Source organism: Poecilia formosa, unplaced genomic scaffold (genome assembly GCF_000485575.1).
Source record: "Poecilia formosa unplaced genomic scaffold, Poecilia_formosa-5.1.2 Scaffold16, whole genome shotgun sequence".
Taxonomy (NCBI): Eukaryota; Metazoa; Chordata; class Actinopteri; order Cyprinodontiformes; family Poeciliidae; genus Poecilia; species Poecilia formosa.
In genome coordinates, this window is record NW_006799955.1 from 2,413,731 (window position 1) to 2,430,472 (window position 16,742).

General features: G+C 38.9%; 1 protein-coding gene across 6 annotated transcripts; it reads right to left on the bottom strand.

The window, feature by feature from the left end:
* Positions 1–825: 825 nt before the first annotated feature.
* LOC103134394 (neurabin-1-like) lies at positions 826–13,340 on the bottom strand. 6 transcript variants are annotated; one of them, XM_016668645.1, is made up of 18 exons: positions 13,170–13,340; positions 12,378–12,501; positions 11,975–12,079; positions 11,507–11,633; positions 10,735–10,899; positions 10,573–10,626; positions 9,085–9,314; positions 8,862–8,958; positions 8,648–8,768; positions 8,399–8,550; positions 7,764–8,088; positions 7,633–7,690; positions 7,467–7,541; positions 6,456–6,663; positions 5,824–5,868; positions 4,232–4,348; positions 2,270–2,458; positions 826–2,042 (listed from the first exon to the last, which is right to left on the bottom strand). In XM_016668645.1, the coding sequence occupies exons 1-18, from the start codon at positions 13,198–13,200 to the stop codon at positions 1,884–1,886; spliced, it is 2,382 nt and encodes a 793-aa protein (XP_016524131.1). In that variant the 5' UTR covers positions 13,201–13,340; the 3' UTR covers positions 826–1,883. The 6 variants fall into 6 exon arrangements, with proteins under 6 accessions (XP_016524131.1, XP_016524132.1, XP_016524133.1 ...); XM_007546624.2 differs by having other exon boundaries at positions 1,884–2,042; positions 12,378–12,498; XM_016668646.1 differs by lacking the exon at positions 5,824–5,868.
* Between the last annotated feature and the right edge of the window lie 3,402 nt (positions 13,341–16,742).

Sequence of the window (16,742 nt, forward strand, 5' to 3'; positions counted from 1 at the left end):
TAAACCTTTGCTTTATTGAAATTATAAAGCTTAACCCATTTAATAATTGAACCCCGACAATGATTTTTATTTGAAGCATCTTGGAAAGGTTGAAACATTTGTGGAAGATTGTGTGAGATTTATTTTTCAAAAATTAACAATTTCATCCACATCACTGGTGTTAGTGCTCTTCATACCATCAAGGTTATAACTTATCTGAAAGAGTTTGATTTTAGTTACTGTTTTGAGCATATCAAATATGAAACCTACGTTGGTCTTTATTTTAAAGCCCTGCTCTGTGTATTAAGAATTCTCTTATTTTGAAGAGAATATCTTAAATTTACGTTACTGCTCATGTTGCCATGGTGACTCCCGCCTTTTCTGAGCAATCATTTTCTCCCTTCATGCCACCTCTTTTTATTTTTAAACAATTCTGAGGCGCAGTGGCGAAAACCTCAAACAGCTGCTGCGCAAGTTACCCGAAAGTCTGTTGCTAGGTAACGAAAGAGCGACTTGATACCACCCGCCGTCAGAGATTGAGCAGCTAAGCCTTTCCTCTGCCTACATCCCCCAGAATTATGTGCGGTTCTGGATTGGAGCGCACTTTTGAGATGTTGCTAATTGACTTGCTGCCCAGCCCTACACCAGATGTGATCACATTTAACCTGTCACTATTCGTTTCTATGAGATTTGTAGTTTACATCTCCATGGTAACTCAAAACCATTCGCCACCTGAAGAGGATACGTGTTGCTTTAACTGGGGATAGCTAACGTTTGTAGTACGCCATGTAGCTGTGACTTAAGCTACAATGTGAAACGAAGACAAGCAAACACAATAGAAACCATGAGAAGTGATTATTAGTTTATTTATGCTGTATGTACCAAGATTAGCATCTCAGAGTTCAGAAAACATCGTTTTCTTCTGGTCCAACATTTAATATTTTGTACAAACATGGAACTAGGCTTGAGAATAAAGGAAGCACTTCGGTTTCATGGAGAACATTCATCGTCCAGCCTTGCATTCACACGTGACACGGCTCTGGATCCACACCAGTCGTTGCCACAGGCTCATCCTTTGAGTATTTACAGAGCATCATGGTACCTTTCAAGCCAAACAGTCCAAGTCAGGCACACAGCAGCAGCATTCACCTGGTCCCTACGTGATAAGGTTCTCATTTCATTTCCTTTTTGACAAGAAAAAAAAAAAAAGTCTGGCTATTCTACTTAGTAGAAAAATGTAGATAGTATAAAATAAGGAATTTAAGTAAAAATGCAGTTAACAGGCACATGTATAAAACTCATTTATACATTTAAAACTTTGCTGCCTTGAAGCTTAAAAGATTGATAGTGCTTTTATCTGGACTGTACAATATAATTGGAAACAGATCTCAATAATTATAGTTTCAAGATTTTTTTTTTTTAGTGGTAAAAGTGTTAGAATATCTGTTTTGGTCTCTTACCAAACTTGACATACCCCATCATTTAATTAAAATGGTTTTTAGCTGTAGTTAATGGAAACCGATAGAAAACAATAATAAAAAAACATTCTGAATATAAACCACCACCTCAGGTCCTGCAAGGAGGTTTCTGGCACATCACGGTCTCAGCATGAGAAGCTAGGCAGACTCTCTCCAAACATCCTGTAGAGTCACAAAAGGACGGTTGTCCATTCAAAACGAATGAACAACTTCACACTATGAATGTCTCTGGACTGCAAGGAAGAAAAGCTGCACAGGTAGAAAATGATAGAAAACTCCTCACAGCTGGCCAAATGATTTAAGCCAACTGTGTTAACCACTGTGATCTCCTGAAAGGAACATCATGGAATCAGAAATACAGAATTTTTTTTTTTTTTTTCTGAACAGGGACGAAAGTCAAGGAAAGACTTTTCTGAACAGCTCTGATCAGCAGATGGAGTCGCCCTGGACCGGCAGCCTCCCACTGCGTCGGCCCTCTTTCTCTTTTTTCTCCCGCTGTTTCTCCAGCTTCTCCTGGGCTTTCCGCATGTCCTTCAGCTTCTTTTTAATAGTGGAGCGGTCACTTTGACTTGTCACACCGAGTGCCTTAGGGAAAAAGAAAAAAAAAATGTAATCACAACACTGAGACAAACTATACAAATTTATTACCTGCATTAATTTACAGCAGGTTTAATCCTGTCAGCTAATTTTCTGTTCCAATAAGTCAGAGAAGTTTTACTTTGGCCACAAGGGGGCAGCAACTATGAGACCAGAGTTAAAGTGATGCTGTATCTTGGTTTTACTGGAATATTTTGAAAGTGCATTTGTTCTACCTTCAGTTTGTCGCTGTCTAAGTGCAGCAGCTGCTGGCCATCGATTCCCTTTGCGGTGAATTCAGATGTGTACTGATCCATGTTCATGCCCATTAGCCAGTGACAGACCTGCTGATTGGTCCAGTCGGAGATGGGCCGATTCTGCCACTGATACTCTTTCCCAACTGGGACTGGTTCATCATCCAACGTCTGTAAAGAAAACAGATATTATAGATGGAAGTAAAAATATAAATACTGCTGCTTTTAATCCATTGTTTATTTGCTTTCAGGCAAAATGTTTTCATTAATTTAAATGAATTTGAAAACCAAATCTAAAAGTTGGGCACCAGGAGGCTGTCAGCACTATTTTTGTTTCCTCCTACAGATTATACTATTTCCATTGCATAAAAATTTTGTTTTTTATGTTTGCATATACTCATCATAGTCCCTGATTTCTCAGCATTTTTTTCCCATGGTGGGATATTAACAACAAACAACTACAGTGAAGTTTAAAAACATGATCTGGGTGTGCAAGTTTAAACTGTGAATTTTTTCTAATCCAAAAACCGGATTAAAATGATATGAAACAGGCTCCAGTGTAAATTTTGATTCGATGTGCATTTAGGATCATTGTGCTGTTGGAAAAAAAACGACTGTGTTCATGTTTTGCACATAGGAGCACTAAGCATGGTAGACAAAACTGGTTGTTCCAACATGAAAATGAACAAATTGAAATGACTTCAATTTCTTTTGGTGAGGTTACATTTTCAGTCAAACTTAAACCAGTTTATTGATGGTTAAATTAAAATGTTGTACTTTCTCTGTAACTATGTGTAGACAATTTCAGTCTGTATGCATAATTTTCTCTTCATGTTTATCAGAGTAATTTAAAAATTTCACAGTAAATTCACATCATCCCAAATTCCTGTTTTTAAAGTTCAAGGACATGCCCTTGAACTTTAAAGAACACTTCCTTGAACTCTAAATGTCATATCAAAAAAGGTCCAAATCAACGTATTTTTCAACGTGACTGAGTTTATTTAAATTTCTGACCAAAACTTGGAATTGATTTATAGGAGTGCATCGATTGCAGATTTTTTTGGCCGATCCCCGATTTTTAAAATTGTTTTTAGCTGCAAACGTGTATAAATGACCTGGTGGGCCGGTCTATCAGTCAAATCTATCTCACTGCAGAGGAAAAAAGACTGTGCTTGATTTTTAGACCTTTGCTTGATTTTTAGACCTTTGCTGTAGTAGATGACATCAGTGTTTAAGATTCAAATCGGTGCACCCCTACTGATTTCCCCCCCCCCAACTTGGTTCAGCAGCCACATGATATGGCACTATAACTATTTCTGTGAGAGTGCTGATCAATATTAACAACAGGTCAATGCAAGCAATGTGATAGCTGTTTCAACGGGACTTTAAGTATGTTGAGAAAGGAGAGTAAAATCTTTACCTTTCTACTGAAGGGTCAGAAATGCTGCAAAGCAAATTTTAACTTTCCTAAAATCTCTAAAAACGAGTAAACTACAACATGTAAAAGCTGATAAACATTCCCCAAGCTAGTACACAGAAAAACAAGCGTGCATTCCTAGAAAAACACCCCCCAAACTCTGCAGCGTGTACAGACGGTTTCACACTGAGCTGCAGAGACGAACTGTATCAGATTAGAAGGTGAAAGAAACATCACTAAGCAAACAGGAAAAAACAGGACACAGCCACGATAAAGCATAAGTATGCACCATCCAAATCATAGCCAACTTAAGAAAAAGCTAAGCCACGTGACTTGCGGCAACACAAAACAAACCGGCTTTAACACACAGACATGCAGCGCTCATATTGTCTCTGTCCATTCACGGTTTAATCTGTGCTATGAAAGGGGGCGAGGCTCAAAGGGCATGCTTGAGAATGTCCCCTTTCAGTTGCATCAGGGCGTCCCCACACAGCTTTTGTGACCACAACAACAAGGAGAGCACTCACCTCGCTGGAAGAGAAGATTAAAGTGTGTGAGCGCCCAGACAGATTGGGTTCAGCGACAAACCCAGAGATGTCTGAACTGGGGCTGGCAGGGCTAGAATCATCTATGACTGAAAAACTCTGGAACAATGGGAAAGAAGGAACGCATTTACTAAAGCAACATCAACCAAAACACCAGTTTCTGTTCAGGACGACAGCTGAGGGAAGGGATGTTTTCATGGGGATTAAAAGTAATTACAGTGGTGGCAGTTAATACTGATTACACAGCAGAGTCATGACTGTGACCTTAAACATGTGAGGGGAAGAAAGGTCAGATCCTACAAACTACAAACAGTCCACCACCCAAACTACATGATGACACGCTAAACTACAAGGAGGCCATTTCTACTGAGAAACTGTCCCCGCCCCCACCAAAAAAACAAAACAAAACACAACAAAAACAAACACTAACTCCAGGTATGAGGTAATGTTTTCTCTGAAGGTATTTCATAAATGTTTATACGTTTGACTTGTTACATGGAGCCTTGCAGAAGTATTCACACCCCTTTAATGTCTCCACATTTTACTCTGTTGCAACCACAATCGTTTATGCATTTCATTAGCATTTTATTTGAGAAGCTAACAGAAAAGCCCGTTATTGTAAAATAGCAAAGTAATATATATGGCTCTCAATTTTTTTTTTTTTTTTTACAAATATTAACCTAAAATGTGTGGACAGCTTCAAGTCTTTTGGGACCTCTCATCTAGAGACTAAATGGTTAGCCTACTATTTGTTATATAGATCAAGTGGAGAGATCTGTTGTAGAGCATAATTATTAAGTCTAAAGATTTAGGATTGAACTTTGACTAGGACATTCTAACGCAGGAACATACTTTGCTCTAAACTATTCTACTGGCACTGTGTTTGGGCTGCTGGTCCTGCTTGAAGGTGAACTTTCACCCAAACACTGCCTTGTATTAATCTCCATCCGTCATCACAAACTCCAACCAGCTGTCCTGCAGCTTGCCCACAGTATATTACTGCCACCACCATGTTTCACTGTGGGTAAAGGCGTGGTCAGTGTGAAGTGTGTTCGATTTTCAGCACAGTGTGTATGTAGCCTCAAAAAAACAGTCCAAGTTTATGACTCCAACATGAAGAAAGAAAAAGATTAAAGGGTGTGAATACTTTTACAAGGAGACTGCTGCTGAGCTTGGAGGAAAGAAAACAGCATCTAAACTGGCAGGCTGTCTGATTTAATCAAAGTGACTCATTAAAATAATAAACGCATAAACTCAAATGACACACACCAAGTTAGGCAGAAGTCAAACGCTTTATATTTATTTACACATAAAACTCTTAAGAGCATTTTCCAATTAGCCGTAAAGTCTAGAAAATTACCCATGGGTTGTTTGTTCTCCAACCAGCCTAAATTCTTTCTTAAGGTAAATGTAAAAGGGGAAAAAAACGGGTAAAATTAGAAGTTAAAACTTTACCACATACCCACTACAAAACAAGTAGTGAATTATTCCAGGGATGTAGGACTGGAACGGTTAGTAATACACTACTGACTGTGATCTAGAGTCAAAGGAATAATAAAACGTGTATACTGTACCAAATCTAAAGAGCGACTGAATAAAGAGGACCAGGAGAGGTTTGTCTGTTTAAAGAAACATGGTCAATGGAGACTTGTCAGAAAGCAAAGCAGTAAAGTAAGAAAACAGCCACAAAATCAGTCATTTCTTCGAAAAGTGAAGCCAAAGCTTCAGCTCGTGTCTTGAACTCATTAAAAGGGAATTGTGGGAACAGCAGCCCACTAAAGCCTGGGTGACAGTCAGGCTTTCCACTCGGTAGATTTGCAGCATCACTGCAGATTCAGGCTGTAATATTTCTAATACGAACAGCTGGATGCTGTAACCACTTTCCCCGCAGTGACCAAGTAAAACGAGTTGAAACATCTAAATTACCGAATACACAAAATGTTATGCCTAACTATTGATGAGGAGCTGCAGAGTACCACGTGATGGAAAAACACCACAGGACCCAACCAGAACAGAGTTACCACATTCTCTACAGATCCAAACATTTTGCCTAAGGAAGTCAAGAAGGAAGTTCATCCTGGCTATTTGGAATAGTTTTCCACACAATATTTAGAGACTGAGTGACAGGACGAGACATTAAAGACAATTTAAATAAAAATGAGGTGCCTACAATTTATCTAAATAAATTCACAAAACAGTTGTCTACCTTAGTTTTACGATCCTGGCTTTGCTCACTGCTGGTTTCGTTTGCAGCGTATGGCAGGCTGCTGTTGGACGAGGACGGCTCTCTGTCTCTGTCTCTGTCCCTGTCTTTGTCTCCAAACCAGGAGAAAGGCATACAAGTGGGGACAGAGGTCATGGACTCTGCAGGAGACAGGTTCCCTCCAGATTCCTCTAGTAGCTCTGCAGACCCCCTGGACATCAGATCAGCAGTGAGATGCAGAGTTCTGCTACTCCGACATCAAAAAAGACAAAAGCTACAATATTTCTCTGCTTCAAAGCCTCAGCTATTCAGCTGCTATGGCAACAAGCCTAAAATATATCACCCTCAAGTTTGTACCAAGGTTATCACTGAAAATGTAGAAATTGCAACAGAGTGATACACTTCAAGTGTTTATGTTTGAAACTAATAGCAAAATTAATAAAAGGTTTTGCCTACTGAAAGTGTGCTTTTTTTTTTTGCATGAATCCATCTATCAATGCAGTGAATGCATAAAGATGATCAGACTGTTGCTGAGGCATTAAGGAAGCCCAGTTTCCCAGCCTCTGGGAGAATAACCAGGTAGGAGATGAACTCAGCATCTCCAACAAACTTGGACTTGATAAAACACAGAACCAAGAGCAGGACCAGGACCGGAAACTTCAGAACCTCTCCTGCAAACTCTTGAATGGACTTGGCGTCTGATATTGCATATTGTGCATCTCAAAGACTAGAATGTAGCATTTCTTAAAATACTGTTTTATTACTCTTATCTAATATTTTAATTTGATGAAAAACATTTAAGGTTTTTACTAACTTAGACCTTCTAAATCAACAGAAATGTGTTTGTGCTTATTCTAAATAATACATTACTTTCACTTTTGGAACAGAATTGCTGAAACAAGTAGAAGTTGACTTTTCATTGACATTTTATCAATTTGAAAGAATTTGGATGCTAGGCGTAAATTAGAAAACATCTTAACATTAAGAAAATATAGAATATTAGCAGAGTAATACCTGCTGTCCAAAGAAGCTCTCAGGGCCTCTTTCTCTTTGTCTTTTTTCCCTTTGCCGCCTGACTTCCGAAGGCCTCTGTTTTGATCATTAGGGATATGTGTTTAATTTTTTTTTAAGAAGGTGAGATCTTGGCTGCAAATGATCAGTGAATAATTCGGATACTTGCCCAAAATCTGGAAATCGCCTTTTAGGTTTTACTGCTGTAGAAGACTCACTCAAATCCTCTGTAACAAAGCAGAGATTAGCGAGAAGAAAAAGCCTTTGCTGTTGCAGACATCAAATCAGGTTCCTGCGTACCTTTGAGTTCTTTCCCTTTGCCTTTGGACTCTCTCTTCTTCACGTTGCGCATCAAACCCGGAGGAGAGTGTGGTGAGGACGTGTGTTTTGGAGAAGACAATGAAGGATTGCTACAGCATTCAGCACTGTCCCCCAGTGACGGGGACAAAGATGGACTGCTGGACATCTCCAATTTGCTTTTGGAAGTATCTCCGGTCTCGCCCGGATCGTCTTTCTGTCCATTTCCAGGGTGGCAGATGTCGACAGGGAGCGCTGGGCTTTCCTGGGTGGACTGCCGCCTCCCGGCAGATTCCTGCTCCTCCTGCTCGTCCTCTTCTTCAGTTTCCTGCAGGGACCGAGTTAATTATTTACAAGGACAATGCAAGGAAGGGAGAATAAAAGCTATTTATGCAGAAGAAACCTCTGGTTAGCTGTGTTTCAACGTTATGCTATCGTCTTCAAACTGAGTTAGGAAAGGATTCTACTGTCTTTCAGAACACGTCTGTACATTTAGAGAATGATAACAAACTCAAATATCACAACAGTTGATCAAATCTGCAGTCCATCCTGCCAGTTATGACACATAACCCTACCTCCATAGTGAGCATGCTGCACCATACACTAAAGCAGAACAGAGGGGCTTCAGAGTTTCAGACCTGAGAATGATGAGCGGGTTCAGCCAGGCCTTCCTTTAGTTTGCTTCGAGTTGGAGCCTGGCGCCGGCTCATCTGAGCCAACCGGCACTTGGCCTTCTGAGCGCTGGTGTCCAGGCGCGTAGTTTCAGGGACCACTTCGGTCCAGTCTTGATCTTCAACAGAAAAATAAGCGGTGCTTGCTAAAGAAGGGGGTTCACCTTCACAAATTTATGTTTTTTTGGGATTTTAACCATAGCGTGCACTATATACCTAAGAGAGAGTCAATGGATTGTGAGTTGTTGACCGAGTCTTGGCTGCCGAGTCTGTCCTCAGAGTCCAGACCGCTCTGACTCTCCACAGCTGAAGCCCCTCTGGACTCCAGGGCAGCAATCTGTGGACAGAAAACGTCATGGCCATGTTTATTTCAGTGACAGCAGCAGGTTAGCAGGTGTAGAAGCTTTCACTGTCTGACCCGGATTCTTACCCTGTTCTGCAGGCTCTCCAGCTGCTCCTTGTACCATTTGTCTTTTTCGTCCAGAGTCTTTTTCAGCTCCTCCTCTTTCTTCACAAAATCTATCTCTCTGTTGGGGATATGAAAAATTTTGCTTTTTTTTTTTTGGTAATGACATAATGCTTTCAGTTGATTGTTACTAAAAACACTTTTTAAAAAAATCACAATCTTAGCTGAAAAAAGAAATTAAACTCACTTTTGTTGGTAGTCTTTGATCAGTTTCTTGGCCTTGTTGTACTTCTTGTCCAGGGCCTCATACTGAGCCTGATTCTCGGCTAATTGTTCATTCACACTCTTGCACACAGCCTGGGCTTCCAGCCAGTAATTCTCCAGCTTTAGGATTTTGTCGTTGCTCTCCTCAATTTTTTGTTCCAGTGCAGATTGCCTTTCTTCCCACAAAGATTTGTCCTCCTCTGATTTGCTTAGCTGCAACAAAAACACAATCTTGTACCACACGTTCACAGAAATGTTGGTTTTCTTCTAGCTGTGGCGCCAACTGTGCATTTTAATTTAAAGCTAAATACTAACATAGGGGAAACAATTCAATTATAGGTGAAACAATTATTTAAAAATACAAAGACTGTTCTATATACATGCACAGTCTAATTACTGTCTACAGCCACTACATTCACCACCTGGTAAATATATTCATATTCCTTGAACCTGGATACATTTAGTCATTTTACAACCAAAAACTTCGATTTATTTTACTGGGATTTTATGTGATGGATTGACGCAAAGTAATGAAGTTGCATGAAATATAAACACCCAGCATGACGAGGCTAATAAGGAATAACCAGAGAAGTAGCTCAGAGGTCCATGGTAACGCTGGAGGAGCTGCAGAGATCCACGAAGAATCAGTCAACAGAAAAAAATCATAAGAAAACCTGTGAGCATTTTTCCACAAGTCATGCAGAAGAACAAACATTGGAAAAAGGTCGTCTGGCCAAAAGTGACCAAAGTTAAACTATTTGTGATGGAAGGTTACACCGCATATCTCCCTGACCACACCGTCCTCACAATGAAATAAGAGTGTGGAAGTATCATGCTACCGTTTACCAGTCAGACTTGATTGCAAGACGGATGTAACACGGGGAAATCCCACATAATCTGCTAGAGCCTGCTACAGACTTGAGAATAAAGCAGAGCTTCAGCAGGACAAAGAAACTAAACATACAGCCGGAGCAACAGTGAAATGGCTTCAAATAAACATGTTACAATAGTCCAGACAAAGTTTATCCTAACAAATGAAAATCTGTAGTAAGACCTGAAAACCAATGTTCACAGGTACTCTTCATAAAATCTCATTGACAATGAACTATTTTGCAAAACTGACAATAACAGTGGTATAAGTAAAGCTAGGAGGAGCACAATATCAAAAATATGCAGCTTTAATTGCAGCAAAATGTGCTTCTACAAAGTATTGACTTATTGATGAATCCTGGACTTATTTTTCAAGGAAACGTTAGAAATCATGAACCGTTGTCCTTCCACTTCACAACTATGTTCTTCTTTGTGCTGGTCCATCACATAAAACCCGAATGACGTATCCTGAAGTTTGTGGTTGCCACAGAATTTACAATGTTTCAGAGTGTGACTACTTTTGCATGGGATTGCAGTTTTTCTAATATTTGTCATGTGTATAATTTTAAACAAGATATGTAATTTTTTTTTCTCATCCTACCTTTTCCTTCAGTTGATGTATTTCATCTGTAGCAACGCTGTGCTTCAGTTGCAGCTATTAGATATGATTAAAATTAGATAGTTTGTTCCATCTAATAAATCAGATACTGTATCAGCAAGAAGAAGTTTAAACATTTATGAACAGAGAAGACATTTGGTGTACCTCTTTGAACTTGAAGGCCATCTGAGAGCTGTTCATGTCCGTCGGCATGAACAAGGCCTCTGAGTCCGGCAGCTCCAACACCTCCACGTTTCTCCCTGGAGAGAAATTGGACCCAAGGATTCTTTCTTCTATGACGTCGTCGTCCTCGTCCTCATACCTCTCCTCCTGAAAGATATCGCTCACTGTGAGCTCAAACACACCTTGATGATCTCATACACATTGAACATTGGTACAGCAATACTCCCAGGGTTTACCCCTTGCCTGGAGGAAACAACATTGGATTAGTCCGCAGGAGTCACTTCAGGGGCTTGGCTGAGCATGTTCATGACAATAAAGGCAAACATGAGCAACCCACTCAATAGATAAGACTATGACCACACTCTTTGCACAGCCACACACCTTTGTAAGTTTGTCTTTCTCTGCTCTAAAAAAGCCCGTTTAATCTCTGGATAGTCTCAATGTTGCAAAATTAGGCTCCTGTGGTGGCTTGAACTTCAGAAAACAAACATTTCCCAACTCTGATGGACAGATGGCAGCTGAATGAACATTTTCCAACAGCAGAGTTGTGACACATGGCTTACTCATAGGCAGCTGCTAATTTCCTGGATGATCCAGGGGGGGATTGGTGTGGTAGCGGTAAAATGGCTAATGCTGCGCAAATGTCATTACTGCATTATTATGATTACAGGATTTACTGTTGTAAACATTTTGGGGGTTTTTTCATACAAAGCACTAAACGACCAGCTTAAGGGTCACTGTGAAGCTGACTTACCTCCTCTGTAGAGTGGTCGTAAGGGTCATCCAGGTGTTGCTGCTGGTTCCTCTCCTGCTCCAGTGTCTCACTAATGAGGCGGGCCACCTCGCTCTGAGTTCCCGGCTTCTCTCGACCAATCAGAAACCTGTTTTTTTTTGTTTTTTTTTATAGAAACAAGCATACTATACAATGTAGTATTGTACATGTTGCTTTGGATACCCTACAACACAACGTTTTGTGTCTTTGACACTAAAGTATGCAAACTAGAAATGTGTTTTTGAACTCACTTTGTAATGCAGGGGAGTTAAATTTGCCTATAAATCATTACCATAATACAACTGAACCTTGGCCTCCCGTCTAAACTCTCACGAAAGAAAAGTTTCTCAACCAGCTTATTTAATTATAGTGGGATAACAGCAACACAGTTTGGCAGCCAGCTGGATATTTAGATTGAGGTTGTTCTGAGGGCAGAGGAGTTAAACTGACCTCACTGTGCCTTTGGTGTTCTTCAGGACAGTTGCAGCAAACAGCTGGGTGACTCCCACCAGGCTGGTCCCATCCACCTCTACTATCTGGTCATTCACCTGTATCCTACAGCAAGAGGAAGTTAAATCTGTGAGGAGGACTTTAAAGCACGCCGCTCTTGTAGGGTTTTGCACAGACCTTCAACATGAAACAGAATATATTAAATGTGCTTCAAAAGACAGGATTAAACAACTATTTTCTCTTACTTTCTTTTGAGACAGCTTCTAATAATGGGATTGTTTCTTTTCCATGTCTCTTACGTTAAACATGGAAACGTTTTTCACCGTGTTATAATTCAGATAATAGAAAAAAAAAAAGGGAAGAACGTATTGTGACGGGTCTAACTACCGCAGAATTGACTTACCGTCCATCTTTCTCAGTTGCTCCATTCTCAGTTACAGTTTTCACAAAAATACCGAGTTTCTCCAAACCCTGGTCAGCTCCCACTCCCATTCCTATGATACTGATCCCAAGCCCATTGTCTCCTGCTGGCAAACAAAAATATTGATGTAAAAGGACAGACAGGAAGAACGGACAAATAAGCTGAATTACACAGTTTTATTAAAAATTGAAAATGCCTAACATTTGGCTTAAGGTAAAAATAAACCTGATGTTTTAACTCTTGGTGAGTAAAGCATGCTAAAAATTACATAAATAAATTACATAAATCATATGGAGGGATGAAGACTTAATGATGGATGTTTGTGTTTAAAACAGAGTCACAGAAAAGAGAGATAAGAAGCTAATAAAAAGGAAAACATTTTTTCCTGTCATGTGGAGATACGTTTGTGGTTAATTCATGCTGCAAATCACTGACGTAGCTTATTGTTTCCTTTTGGCTTTTCAACCTCTCCGTTATGGGACATTTAAAAAATACTGGGAGGCTTTAATTGAGGTTCAAAGTTACTGGTGTTTTAGTAATGTTATCCAAACAGTTGGTACCAGATGCTAAGGTCTGCTTAAACTCTCTATTAATTGTACGGTCTTGTTTTTAAAATACTTGTAAATCCATGTTCTACCGTAGCTGCTCTCCTCTGCGGTGAGAGTGACGTTGCCGTAGGTGGAAGGTTGGAGAACAATCTGAATGTCACTTTCCTTACACGTTCCTCTTGAATTAACTTGCTTAATACACTAAAAACTTCCTTTTGTGACTCACCCTTTTGAATTTCCACAGGAAACACGTCCATTTTTTCCACTCTCTTTTCCAGCTCATATTCTGCAGATGCTGCAATAGGGTCCACATCATCATTGCGCCGATCGTAATCCTCATTGGAGAAGGTGCTGAAGACCTGGGCAAAATATTAAAAATAGGTTATTTGGATGGCTTCAATTTTTAAGCATTCCTTTTTCAGTGAAGCAAGGAGGATGCATTGGGTTTTTTTTTTTTGTTGTTGTTTTTTGCTTTTCTTAAGAATGGTGTGATGACACTCACAATTTAAGCTCTTATAGAAAAATGAGCTACTTTGCTTTAATGCTGATAGATGGATAATGATTTTGGACCACCAACACTGAAATCCCCTCTCTTTTTTTTTTGAATATATATATAAAGATGCCTAATTTTTACTCATCTGTCTGTTGAGACGGCCGCTTCACATATTTGGCAGATGTAATGACACTAAAGCATGAAAAGAATTCCCTAACGATATGCTGCAGAGATGTCAGGAGTTGTGAAATTTGCAGGCGGGTTTCTCAAAGCGCTGGATGCATCTCAGAAAGACTTTTCTGGTTGCAATTACAAAGAACAGACATGCAGTAGTGATGATCATGAGGTACTGCGGAAAGTGGGACACAGCTGTGGAGAGGTAATCAAGCAAAGATATATGACAAATATTCCTCTCAGTGAAAATAAACTGGATATATGTAAAAGAAAAAATATACATTTTGATGATAATTAGATTCCTAAAGATTGTTTATTATAAACAAAACATTTATCCAAGTCACAATGATTGACATAAGACCAAGCTGTTCCTGCATTCAAAGTCTCAGAAGTCTGTCTGCTGAGTATGCTCTCATCACAGGCCCAATCCTGCAGGATCACATTGTTTCTGCACATGTTCTATGCACTTGGAGGGCCAAGGGGCTTGCAAAGGGAAAAACACACAGTCTTTAACATAAACATATTTGGCATTGTTGATTTTTCAGAGTGCTACAGAAGCCATAGCTTACACATATAATCCTGTTGCTGTTTAAGATTCATTCCTGAGAAACCCAACAGGAAAGGAGCTAAATAATTTATCTAATCCTTCCTGGACTTCAGACCACAATGAAAACACAAACAATCGCGAAATGGCCTTCAAACAAAAGAACAATCACAAGCATGTTTCCAGGTCCACAAAGGCCTGGTTTCAGAAGATGTCCTGGAACCAACTAGAGTGGCCATCACAGTCATCCAAAATCTCTGGTAGGATTTGAAAAACACACATGCAGCACTCGGGCGAGATGCTGGCATCTGACCGATTAATCATGTTTGCAACAGGTCATGAAAGCAAAGGGATTGTACTAAGTACTGAAGATGCTCGTCATGGAGGATTTGAGTTATTTTAGGAAAGCAATGCTTTAAAATGTCAGCTTGTGTTTAATTTGAGCATATTACTAATCAAATTAGTTGCTATAAGTCATTTAAAAATTATCCTTGCTTGAGTTGCTCCTTGCAAACATCTGTTAGTTTGGATACACTGCCAAAAGACCTGATTTCTGATGATGGATTAAGCAAATTTAGCTACTAATGTATAAAATAAAATACAAAAATTAATGTGGACAACAAATATACACCATTATACAATAATGGTTTGGAACTATCCAAGTTATTCATTGATAGCTAAAAATAACTATAAAATGAATGTAGGAATAAACAATGTGATCCAGTAGAGCAAGCAAGTTGAAGCGCATAAGTATTGACGGTTAAACCTTATTGTCCTTATAATCTACTTTACCTATAGAAAATAACGTGTTTTTTTTTTTATCATTTCCATTGTTGATTATAATAAATAAAGAAAAGGTATAAAACCACCAGATTAGAATTTCTAAAAAAAAAAATAATTCAGTTTAATTTGTGCCAATTAAAAATAGTGTCACATTTCTGTTCAATAAATTACAGAGGAATTATCTAATGACCAAAAATGCCACAAAAAAACACAACAAAAAAAACAGAAACCCATTCAGCATGTTGCAGTTGCACTTTGGAGTGTAAAAAACATTTTTTTTATTAGAAACAAGACAGGAGTTAATTAAATCCTGAACAGAGCCTGTGAACTGTTGATGAGAAAGTAGATTAGCTTAGCAGACTCCATGAGGAGCTTATGCCTCATTATAAGGATGAACCAACAAAGGACCGTCAACAAAACCCTTCTGTTTAGAGCATTGCTATTACTTATCTGGGTGAAGTCATGATGATTCTGTCACAAAAACATCGCAAGCATGTTGATAATTTGACTGCAATATTTGTACAGGAGAATGACAGTTCTCAGTAAACAGACGACTTAAAAACAAACGGAGCAGCTTAATCTTTTGAATTTTTTAGAGTTAATTTTAAAATCTAAATGATCTGAAAGTAAATAAAGTATAGAAATGTTCATACTGACTTAACCTGCTTATGTTTTAGTTCTTAAGATGTTACGCAATAGATTTGCTCAGAGAACGCAACTGTAAACTAGAAATGTTTCCTAACAAAGAGATCAGATTTCCATAACGCAGATTTAGTTTTCAAATGCATGCAGGTTACATTTGTTTGGATTAGATTAGCAACACCCAAATGTGCACACAAAAACATTACATTATAGAATAAACCGCTAATCATCTTCAGCATCTGGTTGACGACCGACACTCCGAGGAGCAGAGCCCAGGGATCTTTTCTGAACCGGTTCTATACAGAAGCCCCAGCACTTCTGGTGACACCAACCATAGCTGGATTCCAGTAATCTGTTCTGTCTTAATGGACTTTTTCACGTGTTTCAAAGGTGACACTGGTTTGGATTCATTGAGAAGATGCACAGCGCTGAATTGAAATGAACGGAGGGCCCCAATAATACCTGCTGGCTTTGTACAAAAAAATCTGAACTAGTGGGATCTTCTAACAATGTTCTTGTTCTTTGCTTTGATTTGAAAAACAAAAAAAAAAACATTCAAAAATCAACATTTAATTAATCAGTCAATGTAACTCGTGTCTTTTTTTCCTTGCTAATGCAAATAAACTTTCTAATATGTTCTACAAAAAAACGTTTTTGCCTCTTCACAAATTTCTTCTGTTTTTTGAGTTGTCATTGTTAAATTCCTCAGATAAAAGAAATTTGAATATCTAAGATAGACTTAAATACAAATCATTTTTAGGATGTCATTATTAGATTATGATGACAGAATAAAAACAGCTGAGGAATCTGCCACAAACTTAAAAACTACTTTACTGTGGGAAAAAAGGCTGCAGCAGTTAAGAAATTAACGAACAAAAAACAATCGTCCTCCTTCAGTCTCCCTACTATGTAGACATTGGATGCAGCCCAAAGCAGTGCAGACAGTAAATTTCCAGAATAACTCACCAAGCGCTATATTTTAATTGGCAAAGAAAGTCACTGTAACAATTTTATACTGAATAGTAGACACAGGCTTGAAGACATAAATGTTCGTTTACAACACTGCATGTGCTGGATGATTTTTGCACTTATTTCAAAAGATTAAAACGTACACACCAGCCCCCAGTCTGTAATTTAGGCTGATGCCATTTGTTGGATTCCAT

What these genes read in the sequence shown, in the direction of transcription:
- LOC103134394 (XM_016668645.1), bottom strand. Translation starts at nt 13,200, where the DNA reads ATGGACGTGTTTCCTGTGGAAATTCAAAAGG. An exon ending in GCAACTGAGAAAGATGGACG is followed by an intron (nt 12,080 to 12,377) that starts GTAAGTCAATTC and finishes CTCTTGCTGTAG; the next exon opens with GATACAGGTGAATGACCAGA. An exon ending in GCCAGGATCGTAAAACTAAG is followed by an intron (nt 5,869 to 6,455) that starts GTAGACAACTGT and finishes TTCTTTAAACAG; the next exon opens with ACAAACCTCTCCTGGTCCTC.